The 17,590-nt window shown below is 44.6% G+C and overlaps 1 protein-coding gene across 1 annotated transcript; it reads right to left on the bottom strand.

Moving 5' to 3' along the window:
- Positions 1-1,942: 1,942 nt before the first annotated feature.
- KLHL42 (kelch like family member 42) lies at positions 1,943-17,298 on the bottom strand. The gene is made up of 3 exons (XM_054591296.1): positions 16,418-17,298; positions 6,878-7,071; positions 1,943-2,579 (listed from the first exon to the last, which is right to left on the bottom strand). The coding sequence occupies exons 1-3, from the start codon at positions 17,290-17,292 to the stop codon at positions 2,128-2,130; spliced, it is 1,521 nt and encodes a 506-aa protein (XP_054447271.1). The 5' UTR covers positions 17,293-17,298; the 3' UTR covers positions 1,943-2,127.
- Positions 17,299-17,590: the final 292 nt, after the last annotated feature.

A 17,590-nucleotide genomic window follows, 5' to 3' on the forward strand; every position in this document is an offset into this window, starting at 1 on the left:
AATTGTTGGCATTAGGAAAACAGACCCAAAGAATGTAATCAGGAAGAGCACTGGTTGGCAGGCCTAATACTGCATTTTATACAATGTGGTTATTTACAAGCTAATCTCCAATTGCTTGTACAGAACTACTTCAACTGGCTAGAATCTTCTGGCCATATAAGGTTAAGACTTTTAAAAAGTTAAGCTCTGTAGCAACAGAAGTTGACACTATCTAAAATAAATTAGATTTTTTTAAATACATATAATGGGGTACAGGTCACTAGAAATTCAGTTCTATAATGAATATAAATTAATATAAACCTATTATTAAAGTATCATTCCCACAAAGATTTCAGCTCATAGTCGTTTTTTCTTTAAGGCTATTTGAGAATAAATGGATATGGCTTAGAAACCCTTAAACAGTGTTCTGAGTACTGATGAGTTGGTGAAGAGCTACAAAGATCTGACTCCATATCCACAATAAAGGATGACCTCATTTTTCACCTACTATTCCTGAAAAGTTGTGCAAATAAAGTTTTTACAACCAGACCTCTATTTTTAATAGACTAGGAGACCATGATTGTAAAGAGACCCTGTAGCGACTCCTTTGATAAACTGAAGAACTCGGTTAACTTAGCCGGCTCCTCTGTACTCCACCTGCACCGTGAATGCACACAGAGGCGCTCGCCAAGTGTCTGGTGAACGTGTGAATTTGTCATGACAGTCTCTGGTTGTCTGTGGAATGTGCTTACAGCGAGGCACACTGTGACGGGAACGTTAGAACAGAAGGATAGAGTCCAGCGCATGGTTTAACTCATTCCATTACAAAAGATCTGAGAATTTCAGAAGGTTTTTTTCAATCGAAATGAAATTCCTTTAAGTATGTGGGTATGTTTTTAAAGAAATGCTGATCTGTCACTGGCAGAAGCTTTTATCTACTGTTAACTGACTTACTGAAGCCAAACAAGTGCTTGAACTGGGAGGCATCTGATTTAACAACCAAGGCGAGTAGAGCTCCTCACCTCACTTCAGAAAAATCACCAGGCGCCACTCCGCTTCTGCACGAGCCTTCCCCTCTCTCCAGCACCGACGCGCACAGCTATGCTCACCTCACCCCACAAAAGCAAAGCATGCATTACAGGGCTAAAATTAAATTAGAAAGATGCATGATCTAAAGACAAAGTTATTTTTTCAAATCTTAAAAGAACTAAGTCAAATACATTCAGTAAAAGTAACTCTTAAAGGCAACTGTTTTTGTTATTTGGTATTTTCTTCCCTTCCCTTCTGAATTTCAATTTAAGACTCTATATATGTATCTCTCCTAAATTTAAACACTATATCCTCTTTTAAATAATACAGAATGCCTGGCAATGCAACTTATATGACCACATAAATCCACAATCTGCCACGTAAATGAAATGAGTGGTTATATCTGCCTGTTTACTCAGCATTCATAATTGTAAAGATTAAAAAAAAAAAAGAAGAAGCCTGGAAAAATAGCTGGGAATGTTTTCATGCACGTTTTGGGGAGGACTGGATCCTCGCACGGTTCCACTGTAGGGTTCCATCACTGTATGTTTCCTCAGAGGTAGTGTGCAAATGAAATATCTGAACACAGGACCCTATTTTAAACACACTGGAAGGATATGTGGGTATACTTGGGCGAGAGGTGGGGAAAATAACAGTGTTAACCATAAATGTTTGTCAAGTAAATTAATAACAAAAAAAACTTTCACTTAATATTTCAAGTGACCTGAAGAAAACAGTTTTAAAATCATCTTTACCATCCATGCCAGCCATTGAATTTGGCCCTTTACTAAGCAGACACAATGACTATTCTTTCTGATGATTGGTTTTAGTCACTGGCCTAAGGGTATTATATCTGGATGAAAATATGATCATGGACTTGTTCCCATAATTTAAAAACCAATAATTTAAAAAATAATAAAGTTGGTCTCTTTTCTCTACATCTTTTCAAGTAATTAGTTCAAGTAAGCTTATTTACAGCTGATATACACGTGACTTACTTTAACCCATATTTTCCCTTTAGAAATCAGTCCCCCTTGAAATGGGACACACGTTCTTATTTGCGTTTTGTTTTGTTTTTTGTCTTGAACCAAGTTCCTTTTAAATACTAAGTCAATGCAGTCACGTTTCTGTTTTATTGGGCAGATAAAGAGAGGAAACCAGCAAGTTATGTCCAAAGGCTGGGAAACGCCTGAATGCTTCCCAACTATCTGAAAAGATGTTGTACTTGAGGAAAACTCGATGTTCCAAGCTGGTCGACAGGGTGACGTCTCTGCTCATGATGTAGATGCCGTCATTATGGAGCGCGCACGTCAAGTTGAGACCCGATTTGGATGTGTTCTCCTTGAGGTAGAGCCACTGCCGCGTGACAGTGTTGTAGGACTGCACGGTGAGCATGTCCTCGCTCTGGCTGCCCCTCCGGTTCGGCCCCAGTTCATGGAGACACCCGCCCACGATGTAGATGGTCTCCTCCACAGACACCATCTGCTGCTTGCGAATGTGCACGTCACACGTCTCGAAGAGCGTCCAGATGTCGGAAGAGGGACAGTACTGCAAGATGTTCATGTTCCGGTCTGAAACAAGAAAAGAAGCCAAAGGATGACACAGTCCTGAGCGACATCACGGACTCCCTGGGCTGAAAATAACCGTCTACCTCCCCTTGAATAACCTGCTACACAGAGGCAAAGCTATTTCAGAAAAGCAGAGCTTGGGAGAACAGTTTTTAGAAATGGCTGGGAGGAGATCCATTTAGAATTGCCTCCACTCACTTCGCATTCCTGCACGTCCTCTCCCTGGCGGGCTCTCCTAATTAGCAAGGCCAGGGAGACGAGCATCTGCGGTCTGGGCATGCCCCCGCCCCCGCCCCAGCACCCTTACACCTTTTAGAACCACCAGGCCGATCAACGGAACATGAACCAGAACCTCAGAATCCTCATCAATACCTCCAGACTACTGACTACTTGGTGCAGACGACAGGCCGAGCCCCAAGAGCATCTATTCTTGACAACGGACTTTACTAAACAAGACAAGTGAGCCAAGCAGGATTTTCAGGGGCTGTCAGAAGAAAAGGACACAAAAGTTGCAAGTCACGAGAAATGCAAGAAGTGCCAGAGAAATGCAAGTCTCACCTCTGGCCTGCAAGTCACAGACTCCCTTGGCAATTCTATTCCCAACTGGAACGCCAGAGGCACACTAACAAAGGCCCTTCCCTCTCCCCGGCCCATCTCACGGGAGATAGTTACTGTGTGGGTAAAATCAGATAGCCCATGAAAGACTGCTTGCTTTGACGTTATTTTGAATGATAAACTGTTTTAAGGGAAAACAGTGCCTACTCTCCTTTTAAAAAATTCTTGTGAAATTTAAAATACCTAGTTTCATTTTTCTTTTTTCCTTTTCTCCTTGAGGAAGAATAAATACAATATTTTAGCTTCACAGGGGGGAAAATGCTGAGTTATCAGAAAGAATGAACTGTTTGTTGTTGTGTTGTTTTTTAAAAAGAAACAACAAAATCTATCAGTATAAGAGACAGTGCACCTTGGGAACCGACCGTACACACAGCTGAAGTGCACGGCATTCTGATGGCTGCAGAAGCTGGGAGCAGCGTTTCCCCAGAGACAGAAGGACAGCCCCACAGAGAGCAATGACCAAAGAGCTCCGCCACTGTGTCTCGTACCAAGACAAGTGCCTCCGAGGGGGCACAGAGGGAACGGAAAAGAGGCCAACGCCATGTATGCACATGCCCCCAGCCTGCAGAAATTTCAGAACTGCTGTAGCTTTAGGGAACTGTCCTCCTGCCTTCCACCCATGCTGCTACCTCCCTGTATTTCTTTTTCTTATAGCTGTTGTGATAAAGCTCATTCTAGAAGACAACCCAAAGGAGTTCGGTTGCTAATCTATGAAAAAGGGCTGCTTAGTAACCTGGCTTCCCATCGCATGAATAAAGGACTGATTCCAGGGAAGCTTCAATGTATTTCTCAGTTCCAGGTCTGAAGGTCTTCCCAGGTCTTCTGTAAATGTTTTCTCTCCTCACTCAACAAGGGCTCAGACCATGATGAGGTGGTTTGAGTTGGAGGAATGATCATTTCGCTTTTACACTTAAAGCTGATTCTGAAGTTTAGCAAATTACCCTTCTTCCCTGTAGTGGTTACTATTACTTTCCATTGAATTTTTTAAAACTTCTTCAGTGCCTGCCAAAGAATTATAATAATCAAAGAGCTACCATAAAAAGCATGGACTATAACTTACTGAATTTTAAAAGTCTCGCTTAAGAAGTCAGCAGGCTAAGAGCCCAATTTTAAGTCCTGAATTAGTTTTCATGACCATTACGATTTGTTGTGTGTACAAAGAACTATTAGGACGGACCGGGAGGGGCCTAAGCGGAGGAGAAGAAGGACTTCAGAGCACAAGCAACCGTCCTGCCCTCTCATCTTAGAAAACTCGTTTTCAACGCCTCCACAAACACCCATCCATCCCCATCACCTCGCCACCCCGTCCAGAGTATTTGGCTTGGGGAAACTGGGACAGGATTCACAGTGGGTGGCCCAAGTCAAAAAGGTACGTTAGTAGTGGCTTTGGAAACTAGAAAACACACAAGCAAGGGTTTTCCAGGTCAAATCTGAAGAACACGTACTCGGCCAGGGTCATGGAAAAACCAGCACGTCTACCAGCAGAGCGCTGCGGGGCGCAGGGCGGCGGCCAGGCTGCGGCCCCTGCCCAGAAGAGGGGCCGAGAGGGGCGTGCGCGCAGGCAGCCCACGGGGCTCACTCTGTGTTACAAAGCCTGGGGGGGAATCGCAATTCTTAGCAACCTTCACAAGCAAGGAACTGTATTCACATCCCTAGGAGAAAAGACACACAGACACGCAGGGATACATGTGCGCACGGGGATTCTCTGGAGGCTACGGTTTAGTTAAGCATGTAAAGTTGACCAGTGTAGCCTGAACACCAATGTTGAAGATAAAAGAATTGAGTGCCAGGTCTCATTTCTTTTCCCCAATTATTTGTAAAGGAACAGCTGGTAACCACCTTCAGTGGAGAGTCACTAGGGAGGGATGGGGGAAGAGCCCCATGAGTGGCGGAGACTTGGCGAAGAAGCAAAGCCCGCTGCTGCCCAGGCACAACCTCCTCGTCACAGCCTCTCCGTAAATGTGGAGGCACACACACCACAGGTAGTAAGTTGAATGAGGGCCCTCAAAAAGGTACGTCCACCTCCCAACCTCCAGAACCTTCAAATGTGGTCTTATTTGGAGAAAGCGTCTTTTCAGATCATCCTGGGTTACCCAGGTGGGCTCTTAACCCAATGAGAAGTATGTTCTTAGATGGAAGGAGAAAAGGCACAGACACATAGAGGAGAAGACACGTAAGACAAATCCAGAGATCAGCATTACGTAGCCAGGAGCTGGAGCCACCTAGAGCCACCAGAGCTGGAAGAGGCAAGGAAGGAGTCTCCCCGAGAGAGCTCTGGGGAAGTGAGACCCTGCCGACCCCTTGATTTAGGACTTCTGCTCTCCAGAACTATGTAGGCTACCGAGTCCGTGGCCATCGGTTAAATCAGCCACAGGAAGCTAAAACAGCACGCACCATCCTTCCCCCCAGATCAACTGTCTAAAGATTTGCTGTGAGAAGAATTAATCAGAATCTTTTGCTGCCACCCACACACACACATACACACACAAGTAAATCAGATGTTCATAGTTCATAGTTGTAAGGAAGAAGTCCTTACATTGGACTTTTTCCTCTAACATAAATCCTCAAAACAAGACACATTTGGTTATGGTGAAAACAACTTTTGTCACCTACGCTTATGTTTTTAGCACATGGATTTCTGTCCTGTACAAAGTTACACACGGTCGTGTACTGCTTCCTGGGGCCGTCAGCATCAGGCCCCCATGCCTGTCATCAGCCGGGGCTGGGGAGCTGTCCCGCCCACGTCGTGCCACACAGCAGAGGACAGGTTATTTCATTCTGGCAAAGACAGTGGTACCTCCACTGCTTCAACATGGCTAAAAGTCCTAAGAGTCCAGTTATTCCTTTTCTGTAAGTTCCAGACATTATGCAGTCAGATAGATCCAATGAAGAAATACATTCCCTTGGCCAGGAGATAACTTGGAAATGACTGCTTTCCGTGGGGGAGAAAGATAAAACCACAGGCACCTCTCCCTGGCGGTCCACCGTCGCCTGTCTCACCACCGCAAGCTGTTTTCTGCCAGTAACAAGCGAGAGGCTTCCTACTAAGAACAGCACAATAAAACCTGCTGGAGAAACGTTTATCTCCAAATTATGAACTATAAAATGCCCACCAAAAATGTGAAAAACACCTATGTACTGTTAAATAAACCGCACAACTACCTCCCACCACCGGTCGGAAAAGAATCTTCTAACATCACCTTCTTGCTCCTCCCGTGGTACGCGAACAAGGGCTTAGACCTGAGCTTGTTCAACAGCTCATGTGTGTGTGCCCAAGAAGGGAGAGAATGAAAACAGACTGCGAGGGGGTCAGGCAGTCAAGTCCGCAGCGGTGGACAGGGAAGATCCAGGGTGCGTTTGGGGAAAGGATGGGAACTACCAGCCAAGTCATAAGATGACAGGCTACAAGGCTGGCTTTCCAGGGCAGAAAGAAAACCCATTGTTTTCTTCACAGCTCCCCCTACCCCATTCAGTTCTCATGCTCACACAAAGGCATCAAAGGCTCCTCCTGCCCAAGCCCCCCTTGTCACACAGGGCTGGCTTCCTTTCAGATGTGTACATGCCCAGTACGTAATGTACCAAACCACCCTTGGGTACACTGGCGCGTTTTCTCTGGCACCCTCCACCCTTCCCCAGGCTGCTGAAGCTGACATATCAGAGGGCCATGCACTTGGCCCGCCACTTACCTCTGGTCGTATATCCTCCAATGACATAAATTTTCCCCTTACACTCACAGGCAGAGAACTCGGCCAGAGGGTTCGGTAAGGGTGCCACAAAGTTCCACGCATCCTGCTCAGGGTTGTAACACTCAACATTAGAAACGGCCTGCCCACCAATGGCATAGAGTTTTGAATTAACAGCCACAAGTTTGAAGTTAGATCTGTAAGACAGAACACAAGGGCCCACAAAGTCAGTCCTTTTTGATCATTAAACAGTAAGATGATACAGAGTGTGGAACCTGCGGGCCCACTGAAGAAAACTCACTCTCCAAGTGGGCTGCCCTTCTGCCTGGGGACAGAGGAGTGACCAAGCGACATCTCAAATTTCACTCCTGTCCCCAAAAGTCCACAAGAATATTGCAGGCTCTAAACTTTAGCAACTGAAGATCAGCAATTCACTTTAACAAGGGCCGATCTTTCTCAGCCTTACAACAGAACCGAGGACACTCTGTATACACTAAACTCAATACCTTATTTTCAGGAGCAAGACCAAGTGGTAAGGGAGAAAGGTACCCACGTCATTCCCTGCCTCTCTCTACTCCAAATGTTTATCTCATTCTTCCTACCACATGGGTAAGCTCCATCCTAGGTACACCCCAGCATGGCTAACACAGACAGGCACATGCAAAGTGTGGTGCTAAAAGGCAGTTCAGCCCTGGCTGTGTGGCTCAGTTAGTTGGGGACCATCCACAAAGTGAAAGGTCACCAGTTGGAATCCCAGTCAGGGCACACACCTGGATTGTGAGTTCAGTCCACACAAGGGGCACATGTGTGCAAGAGGCAAGCAATTGATGTTTCTCTCTCACATCAATGTTTCTGTTCCTCTTTTTCTCCCACCCTCCCCATCTCTAAAAATAAATAAATATAATCTTTAAAAACAATTAACAAATTAATTAATTATTGGTGGTTCCAAGACCCCATTACAAGCGCTTACTCAAAGAGATCACTGTTTCTCCTTCCTCCATAGGAGGGCATCTTATATGGTGTTTTATAGCCAGCGAGGTGGGGGGACAAGCATATATTTGTCAAGACAAAATATGTTTGGTTAAACATATTTTGATCAGGCATTCCTGGGGTATTTACATGTTAACTCAACAAATATTTATATCAATAAGTGTTCGCCTACTGGAATATTAATTTAAGAAAAAAGAGAAATACACTAGTTTCAAGCCCCATACTCAGTAACAGAATTAAACGCTGCTCACAGGCTTCAGACACTAAAGGCCTCATGTCTTTTGAATTGATATGTAAGACAAAATTAGTTTCATTGTAGCACATGGGGATTAATGAGCTCCTTGGAAGCATAAACAGTTGGAAGCATAAGCACTTGTAAGCGCTGGGTCAGTTTACTGTCATATGTCCAACAGTATCCGTATACAACAGTAAGAGCTTCAGTATGAAGCAACAGAAAGTCCTGCGCCCGAAGCAGGACACCCAGGTGTGATCCCAGCTCTGCAGATAACCAGCTCCCTGACCCATCCACCTCTTCCCCTTCCTCCTCTCTAGCAGGGGGCTGGACCCCGCACAGGGTGGTCCGGACAATTAGAGCGAACAGTTTATCACAAAGTCCTGCACAGAGGTAAGATATTAATATTCCAATGCCTCCATTTTCTAGTATCTGAAATAAAAGGGGCCAGACCAGATGAATTTAGAGGCCACCTAAAGCCAACACAATGATTTCTTCAAAAGTAACAATATCTGAAGAAAGAATGGGGATAGTGGCTCCGCATGAAAAGGTGCGTAAGAGGACGGGCTGAGCAGCAGCAGCAGCGCACCGCAGTCCATGCCTGATCTCCTAAGAGGCGGTGAACAAACACTAATGCATTGTGACTCAGGTTTTTAAAGGTGCTTGTAATGTTTATACTTAAATAAGCTTTAGTTTAGTTTTGTTTTTCAAATCAGAGGGTGAATAGAGTACTCTTCATCAAGAAGCCCATATTGTCCATTAAACCCAGCCAGACGTTCAATTTTTCATGCCAACAGACCTCACCGAGGTGGCAGTTACTGGGGGGTCCCTGGTTCATGTTGCTTACGTTTCCTGCTGCCAATGGTCCTTAAAATCTGACCATGATGCCCTCTCCATGTGCGTAAATTTGGGGAACCAAAGGAAATAAAGCTTGTAAATAAGCACTAAATTTCACCAGCCCACAATTTGTTTTTGCTCCCCATAGGTACACAGATAGTAAATTCTGTCAGATCAAAACAGTTTTTAGGATTCATCCAGCATAATCATTTGTCCTGAGCAAAGATGCAAGGGGCTTCTTTTTTGAGGCTGAATGAATAGGCAGTTAAAAGTAAGTGCCATCTCTGCAGACCCCAACATGCTCGAATTCACTTGAAGACCAGGGAAACATTTTTCAAGACTGAATTTGTTTTAAGATGAAATTGCCACCCAAAAACAGACCACTTAATGAGGAGGCATACTGCTACGGATTGTGAGCCCAGGTTTGTACAGGGAAACCTCAGCTCCGCTGCTCAACAGCTATGTGACCTTGGATAAGCCCCTGCTTCTCAGTTTTTCTGAGCCTCAGTTTGCCCGCCTGTGAGGGCCTCCGGTCACACATAGGAAAGGCTAAAAAGACTTAACCCTTTGTAACCCTTATGTGCAGGTAGTAAGAGTTAAAGAGGGTAGCACTTGCGGAAACAGGTCACATGGGAGGAATGCTTTTCTGCATGTCACAAGCCTCCATGTCTCAGCTTCAAGAGAGTCAGTTTCTCATTTGTCGGCTGCAACCGTTACTGGTTGTAGTGTCCTCTGAGATTCTGTACAAAGTGCCCTCTCATCTGTAAGTTCTTGCCATTCACCGTCCCATTTCCAACTTTTTGAAAATAATTCTTCCACTCTTCATTTCTTGAATGGTAAAGGTATGAATCAAGCTATCAGTTGTTTTTAAAATTATGATCTCTGCAGTGTTTTTCTTAATACTGACCCCTGACATAATATATTCAGGAGGTAAAAAGAATTTTTAAAACCAGATAGTTTGTTGTAGCTACATACTTGACTTATAGTAAATAGTGAGAAAAATTAGATGATTTCATTTCCACTTCACTTAGAATAAATAAAAATCTCTTTAAATCCTTAAAAGCTAGGTAACATAAACCATGACAAACAGAATATCAATGGCTGAGGATAGCTGGTTATAAGAGCAGGCAGAAGGCGTGGCACAGAAGTCTGAGCGGCACAGAGCGTTGGCCCTGTGACTGTATGTGAGTTCGTTCAACTTGCTGAGCCTCAGCTCCCCTTTGGGAAAATAGGACCAATAATAATACCTACCTCACAGAGGTGCTTTGAGCATGAAAGAGGAAGTGACAACTAAAGTGCTGACCACAATACACTGCCCAGAGGAAGAGCTCAAGAGATGTAAACCATTGCTAGGAATTCCTTCATAGAAAGCTTGTTACCGTTACAGTGAAAATTAGAAATGGCTCGATCCCTTCTCAAGTCCTTTCTCAACCACTCAGCCTGGGGGTCACCCAGGTCCTTCTGTCTCCTCTTTCCCCTCCAGCTGCCTATTTTCTGCCACCTTCCTACATCTTAACCTCCCCCAAAAACCAGGATGAGGGGAGAAGTTAGGAAACAAGATAGTTTGTTTCCATCTCTGAGAAACTCCAGTGCACAAAGCAATTTAAACTGTTGACCAAAATTATACTGAGGGCAGGGGAGTGAACAGAGCTGCAACATTAACCATAGAGGACACAATCTCTTGATGGTTCCATGTCTCTAGAAATGCTCTAAAATACTAAGCTGTGGCTCAGAGAACAGGGGACAGCCAAGTCTGACAACTCTAACGCCACTCCTGCCAGGAAATTGCTGTTTGTTCTGTCCCTCTCCCAGCCTTGCCATATTCACAGGCAGAAAAGGAGCACACAGCCAACTCCAATTAGAGCAGAAGTACAGGGCAATGGGAGGGACAAGAGGCAACATCAGATACAGAGAAATTAATGAACTGACGGTGGCCACAATGGCCAGTTTCTGCAAGTTATCACCAAGTAAAGTAAGGAGGGGAAGCAAGGAATTCTGTGGACACACAAGCCTTTACATGTGAAGAGTTCTGTCCCAACAACTCCTGAGATCAAATCCACGTTCAGACCACTGGGCAGTGCTGCCTACCTGGACGTGAAAGCAGCCTCTCAAAGACTGATGGGCTCCCGTTGCCATTTTCAAGTGTGTGGGCACAGCACTAACCGTTTCTCTTTTATACACTGCTGGTCACACAGCACCACATTCCCCAGGGTGCACCAGGCTTTACGACATCCCCTAATCCTAGGGTTCTTGCCTGTCCTCGTTAATTAAGATTCTGGGGTCATCACACTGTTCCGTGCCCAGGGAGAGCAAGCTGCTCTGCATGTGACCCCTTTGTCAAAGTAAAAACAGTACATATACATCCCAAAGGCAGTGAATCAAAATGGACGTGAAACGGTGTGTAAAATCTGCCATTTTTACTCAGGCTTCTAAGTTTCCCCCAGTGCTTCCGGAACCTGTGTTGGATGCACTGGCCAGAAACAACTAGGTTTCATTTTCACTTGTCTCATCACATAAACTCAATTACAAATTCCAGCAGGAACCATGTCATCTTTTTTGTTTATCCAATGGTGACAAGAAAAATGCTGGACATAAAGGCGGTGGTGAAACTGAGGCGCACGTGATAAAATTTTGAGAGCAGCGCAGTACCATAAAATATCTGTGCTTCATATTTTGGAAGAAAACAACTTATAAAAGGAAAATTTAAACATTTGCATGAAGATGGTCATTGCCAGTTTATAAGCTATAACTTGTAAGTAATCTAAATAGTAACACATATTCAATAGATATTTACATTCTGGTTACTAATTTAGTACACACCTTAAGCAATCTATTTAACTTTCTGTGCCTCAGTTTCTGCTTCTGTAAAATGAGAACCTGCCTAAGATGGCCCCTGTGTAGAATAAGTGAGATAGTACACGCAAAGTAGTAGGAACAGTAGTTGGCACAGACTAAATTTTCAATTTAATGTTACACATTATTTTTCAGCTATTCTAAATATCTATAATGACTGTTATAAGATTGAAATGTTCACTATAATGTTATATTTTAAAATAATATAAAATTATACATTGGCTCTTATTACAATAAAGTAAAAACATATGTCATAAGTCAATAAACCATGTAATGCAAGCAGCTATTATTTTTTGGACACCATCTTTACAGTAGGAATACATAAACACTGAATAAGTAATTGGACCCGCCCTGGCCCGGTGGCTCAGTTGGTTGTAGCATCATCCCATACACCAAAAGGCTGTGGGTTCAATTGCCAATCAGAGCACATATCCAAGTTGCGAGCTCAGTCCCCAGTTGGGGCGTGAATGGGAGGCAACTGATCAGTATTTCTCTCTTACATCATTGTCTCCCTCTCTCTCCCCCAACTCTAAAATCAATAAACATGTTCTCAAGTGAGGATTAAAAAAAAAAATACCCTCTTCCATAAATAAATCCGAACTGGAAGGGAGAGAGACAAACATTAAGATAACATTTCAATTACAAGTGGAAGTCTGCTAGGGGAGCAGAGTTTGAACCCAACTGAGGGTTCAGTAAGGGACTCCTGCTTGAGAGTGTGTCAGATCTGAGCCAAAGGATGAGGGAGATAAGGGTACAAACTCTAATATGGTATCCAATTAGAAAATATAATGGAAAACGTATCTGTGTAGGAAAAACTGAACAACTAGAAAATATCTAAGACTGATCCTAACAATAAATATACAGAGACTACAAATATTTTTAAAAAGAAAAGCCTTTCCCAAAGGACAAAAAGACCTAGAAACACAAACCATTTTTCAAGCTGTAAAGTATTATAAACTGTGAAACTTTCTCTAAATTATTCTATCAATATTACACAATCGTAATCAAAATCCCCAAAGAACTTGACAAGCTGATTTTAAATCCTATCTGAAGAAGATGTGCAAAAAATAGCCAAGAGAATTAAAATGAACAAAACAGAACAAAGAGGTCTTTGTTCTACCAGACAATAAATAAAACACAGTTTATAGTTATTCATATGGGAGAAAGACATACAGGTTATAATTATTACATTAGTCTTATTAACTCTAAAGACTGTCATAGCTCTAAACCTATTTTTGCCCACCCCATAGATTACCAAGCTACCGTAATTTAAAACTGTGTTATCAATGCAGGAATGGCCAATCTGCCAATTTGAAAACAGGAAAATTAGCATGTAATAACTGGTTTTGCAAATCAGAGCAAAAAGGATTGAGACTCTTGGGATATTTAGAATATATGTTATACAACCTCATGCTATACCTTAAATGAAAATAAATCTCCAAAAGATTCAGATCTAAATGTAAAAACACAAAATTATAAATTAGATCATGAGATAGATGAGTATTTATATATACCTAGCTTGTACAGTTCTTTCCTGTGCAAGATAAAAAGCTCATAGAACACTTAACAAATTTGTCTACAAAAAAGTTTTAGCCCTGGCTGGTGTGGCTCAATGGTTTGAGTGCCAACGTGCAAACCAAAGGGTCACTGGTTCGATTCCCAGTCAGGGCACATGCCTGGGTTGTGGGCCAGGTCCTGGGTAGGGGGCGCACGCGAAGCAACCCCACACACTAATGTTTCTCTCCCTCTCGTTCTCCCTTCCTCTCTCTCTAAAAATAAATAAAATCTTTTTTAAAAATTGTAAATATCTTCATATAACAATACATTGTAAACCTGAATTCCAAAACTGGAAGTTCACAAGGCCAGTGCTGGCCTACACGTTGTTGGGCTGCAAAGTTTTATTGTTTTTGTTTATTGTTTGTTTGTTTTTAAGTGGAGTAAGCTGCCAACATTTAAAAAATCAGGATATATAATTGTCTGGCAACACCATTTCTTACTTCCATTTGTCAATAACCAGCAGTGGCTGAAAGGTGGAGCCCTCTTGTGGTGGGGCAGTAGCTCTCTGGTTCATCATTATGCCCACTCACTGTCCTTGGTCACCTTAGGCATTTGGAACCTTATAGTAAAATAAAGGCAGGGAAAACATGTGCAGCATTACCTAAAAGAGAAGAGACTGATATCCATAAGCGTAACTTATAAAATAAATATGAAAAAGATAAGCCAATTTTTTAAAAATTGGCAAAGGCCACTTACAAAAGTATAAAAATGACCGATAATTACATGAAAAGAACCAACTCTCATTTGGAGAGATTCACACCAGCCACCTATCCAGGGATTCCCGGAACTTGCTATACAGAACTCACATATGCCTAGTAAGGTATACACACATATATGAAGATGTTCAATATAGCACTGTTTATAATGGAAAATGGAAGTACTCTAAATGTTCACATATAAGGGAAGGGCTAATTACTTTATGGTATATCCATGGGCTGGAATACTATATAGTCATTAACAAGAGTGAGGTAGATCTACGTTTGTTGATACAGAAAAGAACTCTCAGATGCAGTCATGGTAAGTGGAAATATCAAGTGCTATAATACTCAGCATAACTTCAGTAAAAATATACATGTATAAGTTACATATACACCTCACATGTACATCAATCATACATATATTCATTTTCCTGTTGTCTACTTTTTAATGTGAATATACATTTATTTATAAATATTAATATGTATTTGTAATGTAAAAGTATGCCTAGACACAGAAATTTTTTACTCTATAGTTTTCCATGTCATCTGCAATTTTTCTAAACATGTATTCAGGCTCTACTCTTTTTTCCCAAAGGGGACAAAGGGGTATTCCTAGAAAAAGAAAAAGACCTAGCTTCTTACTGATCAAGAAAGAAAAGAGAGGCACTGTGTGGGGGTGTGGAGCTCACGGAGGTATGCTGAGCACCAGCTGATAAAGCTGGAGACACGTGAGTAGAGGCAGCAGACAACCTCCTGGGCCTCCTACGAGGATGAACCTAAGTACCACTCACAGCCACTGATTGTTTCTTTGTTGCTTTAATAAAGCTCCTAGAATTTGTTCGGGTTTCTTTTGAAGGTTTTATTTATTTACTTTTAGAGAGAGGGGAAGGGAGAAAGAGAGAGAGAGAGAAGCATCAGTGTGTGGTTGCCTCTCCCATGCCCCCTACTGGGGACCTGGCCCACAACCCAGGCATGTGCCCTGACCGGGAATCGAACCAGGAACCCTTTGGTTTGCAGGCTGGCACTCAATCCACTGAGCCACACCAGCCAGGGCTAGAATTTGTTTAAAAACACTTCTGATATCAAATGTTAAACATGATATCATCTCATTGGTGTAACGCACTAAAATGGGGTTGAAAGACAACACGCTAACATGCAGATGGTTGTTACCCCTAGGAAGGAGTAGGAGTGATAGCTTTTAAACTCCTTTATTCTTTTCCATTTTCCCAGTTTTCGAGAATATTTTTAATCATCAGGAAAAAAAAGGAACATGTACCAAAATAAATTTTCTATTACAGTAGAAATAAAGCTAGTGCTCCCCACTGGCCTGGGGAGCCCTTCAGGTGAAGTAAATATGTGTACTTTCTCATTCCTGTTAAGACTTTCTTTGACAGGCGGTAAGTCCCCGACTCCTTGCTCCATACTTCAGGGCAGGGAGCACGGTGGGGATGAAGATGGAGACAGGTGGACTAGAAGAAAGGGTATTCTTGACCTTTCTTGGGTTACGTTGATTCTTCTCCCCACTTCTGAATGGCTATGGGGCCATCTTTGTCCCCACCATCTTTATCTCCTACCACCTCTTCCTTTATCTGTTGTGTTCGTTTTCCTGTCCCTTTCCTGACTCCTTTCTCACCACACCCCACCCCACCCCATCTCCTCGTCTTCTCTTCCTTTCCTCAAGTCACCCAAGTTCATATTGGGAGGGTTTTGAAGGATGGGAAGGGAGACGGTTGAGGTGGATCGTAATATTCTAGTAGTGTAGGTAACCACTTCCAGACGCAAGCTTTGGGTCAATAGTATGACTGTCTGCGGAGAAGATGCAAAAAAGAGATAAAAAATAAGAAAGGCAATCCTATACAGGTAATACTAATATAATCCTAATGATTATCTCCTGATAATAGACTGGTGCCTCAGTGTGGAAGGCTTCAAAGTCATTAACAACAAAAAGTCCCCCAAAGTCAGTACTACAGGTTACTGCCCAATGTGTCATCATTATGAGGATCAGAGCCTAAAAAATAAAAATAAAAAAAGTAAAAATAAAAGCCATACTAAAGAACTGTTTTAAGTATCCTAGGAAACCAAAATATGTGTCCCCTCCTCCCCAATGGGATGAAGGCAAAAAAAAAAAAAAGTAGTTTGCCTAAAGACACAATACCTGCAGGGAAACTACTCAGCTAGTTGACTCTCTGGGGCGTCTTCTTCCTTCAAAGTTCTTAGTTCCTTGGGAACTTTGCCAGGGTCAAGGCCAACCACAGTCCTAAAGGTGTCATTCCCACCTCAGCACAACCTCCTGGGACTGCTCACTAAATGTGAGGGGAATTAATTAATAATCAAGTGAACGAATGAGAAAGCAGCAGAGCTCTGCTGGGTGCTTACCTCTTCTGGTTCATGGAGGCCACCTGGAGCCACTCGTTGGTGCTGGGGTTGTAGGAATGCGCAGCGGAGATCTCCTGGCTAGTGATCCTGTACCCGCCCACTATGAAGAGGTAGTTGTCCAGGATGGCAGACCCGTAACCCCTGACATTCACCAGGTCAGGAGGAAGGTTGTTGGCCAGCGGAAACCAACGTTCAGTCATCTCCTCATACCTGAGCATGGACGGGGGCTCCCCCTGGTAGGGGTGAGGGGCCAAGGGTCCCCCCAAGAAATCTCCCAGGGCCACGAGGACAGGAGTTCCAGTCATCCGGGCCTCCCTCAGCCTCTGCTTCAGGCTGACATCCCCTGGGGCTTGAGCAGGAGACCCCACCAGGAGGTGGAACTGGGGCTTGCACAACACCTCGTGAAAGTGGACGACCATGAAGCGCAGGCAGGCCTCCTGCAGGTCGGGCAGCCCGTACACCTGCGCCAGGCGGTACAGCTCCAAGCAGTTGGTGAGCCGCACCTGGGACAGCAGCAGCTGCAGCAGGGAAGTGACCTGCAGGAAGGAGGCCGCTTCCACCAGCTCGGACAGCAGGCTCACCTCGTCCATCTCCTCCTCCTCGGCCGCCCCCCCACCCTTCTCTCCCCGCGGGCCTAGGAGCCAGCCCTCGCGGGCCCCGCCGGCGTTGATGAAGTCTAGCACCAGGCGCAGGCCCGGGGCGCTGAGGCCGCGCAGCTGCTGCACCTCGGGGCCGCCGGCCTCCTGGCTCAGGGCCTCGCGCATGCCGGAGCGATAGAGGGCGCGGAAGTAGTCGCTCTGCTCGATGAGCTTCCTCTTGCTCACTGGATAGCAGCGGTCCTCCAGGCGGATCTGCACCATCTCCTCCGCCGACATGGCTGGGGGGCCGGGGGCCGCGGGGGTGCCCGCCAGCTCTGCACGCTCGCCTCCCCGCCCCCGCGCTCGCCGGGTTCCGGGTTGGGCGCGCCGGGGCACGGCGCCCGCAGGAGGAGACCGGTGAAGGGCCGCCCGCTCCCTGTCGCGCCCGCCCGGCCTATCTGGGTCGCGGCGGCGCCCCCGAGGCAGCCCCTCCTCCTGGTCCCGGGCGCGGCGGCCCAGTCCAGCTCCCCGAGAGCGGCGTCCCTGCCCTTCTGGTCCCGCTCAGCGCCAAAAAAGGGCCGGCGGCGCGCCCCGG

The sequence above is a fragment of the Pteronotus mesoamericanus genome, unplaced genomic scaffold, assembly GCF_021234165.1.
Source record: "Pteronotus mesoamericanus isolate MK-2021 breed Mesoamerican mustached bat unplaced genomic scaffold, CSHL_Meso_final scaffold_21, whole genome shotgun sequence".
Classification (NCBI taxonomy): domain Eukaryota; kingdom Metazoa; phylum Chordata; class Mammalia; order Chiroptera; family Mormoopidae; genus Pteronotus; species Pteronotus mesoamericanus.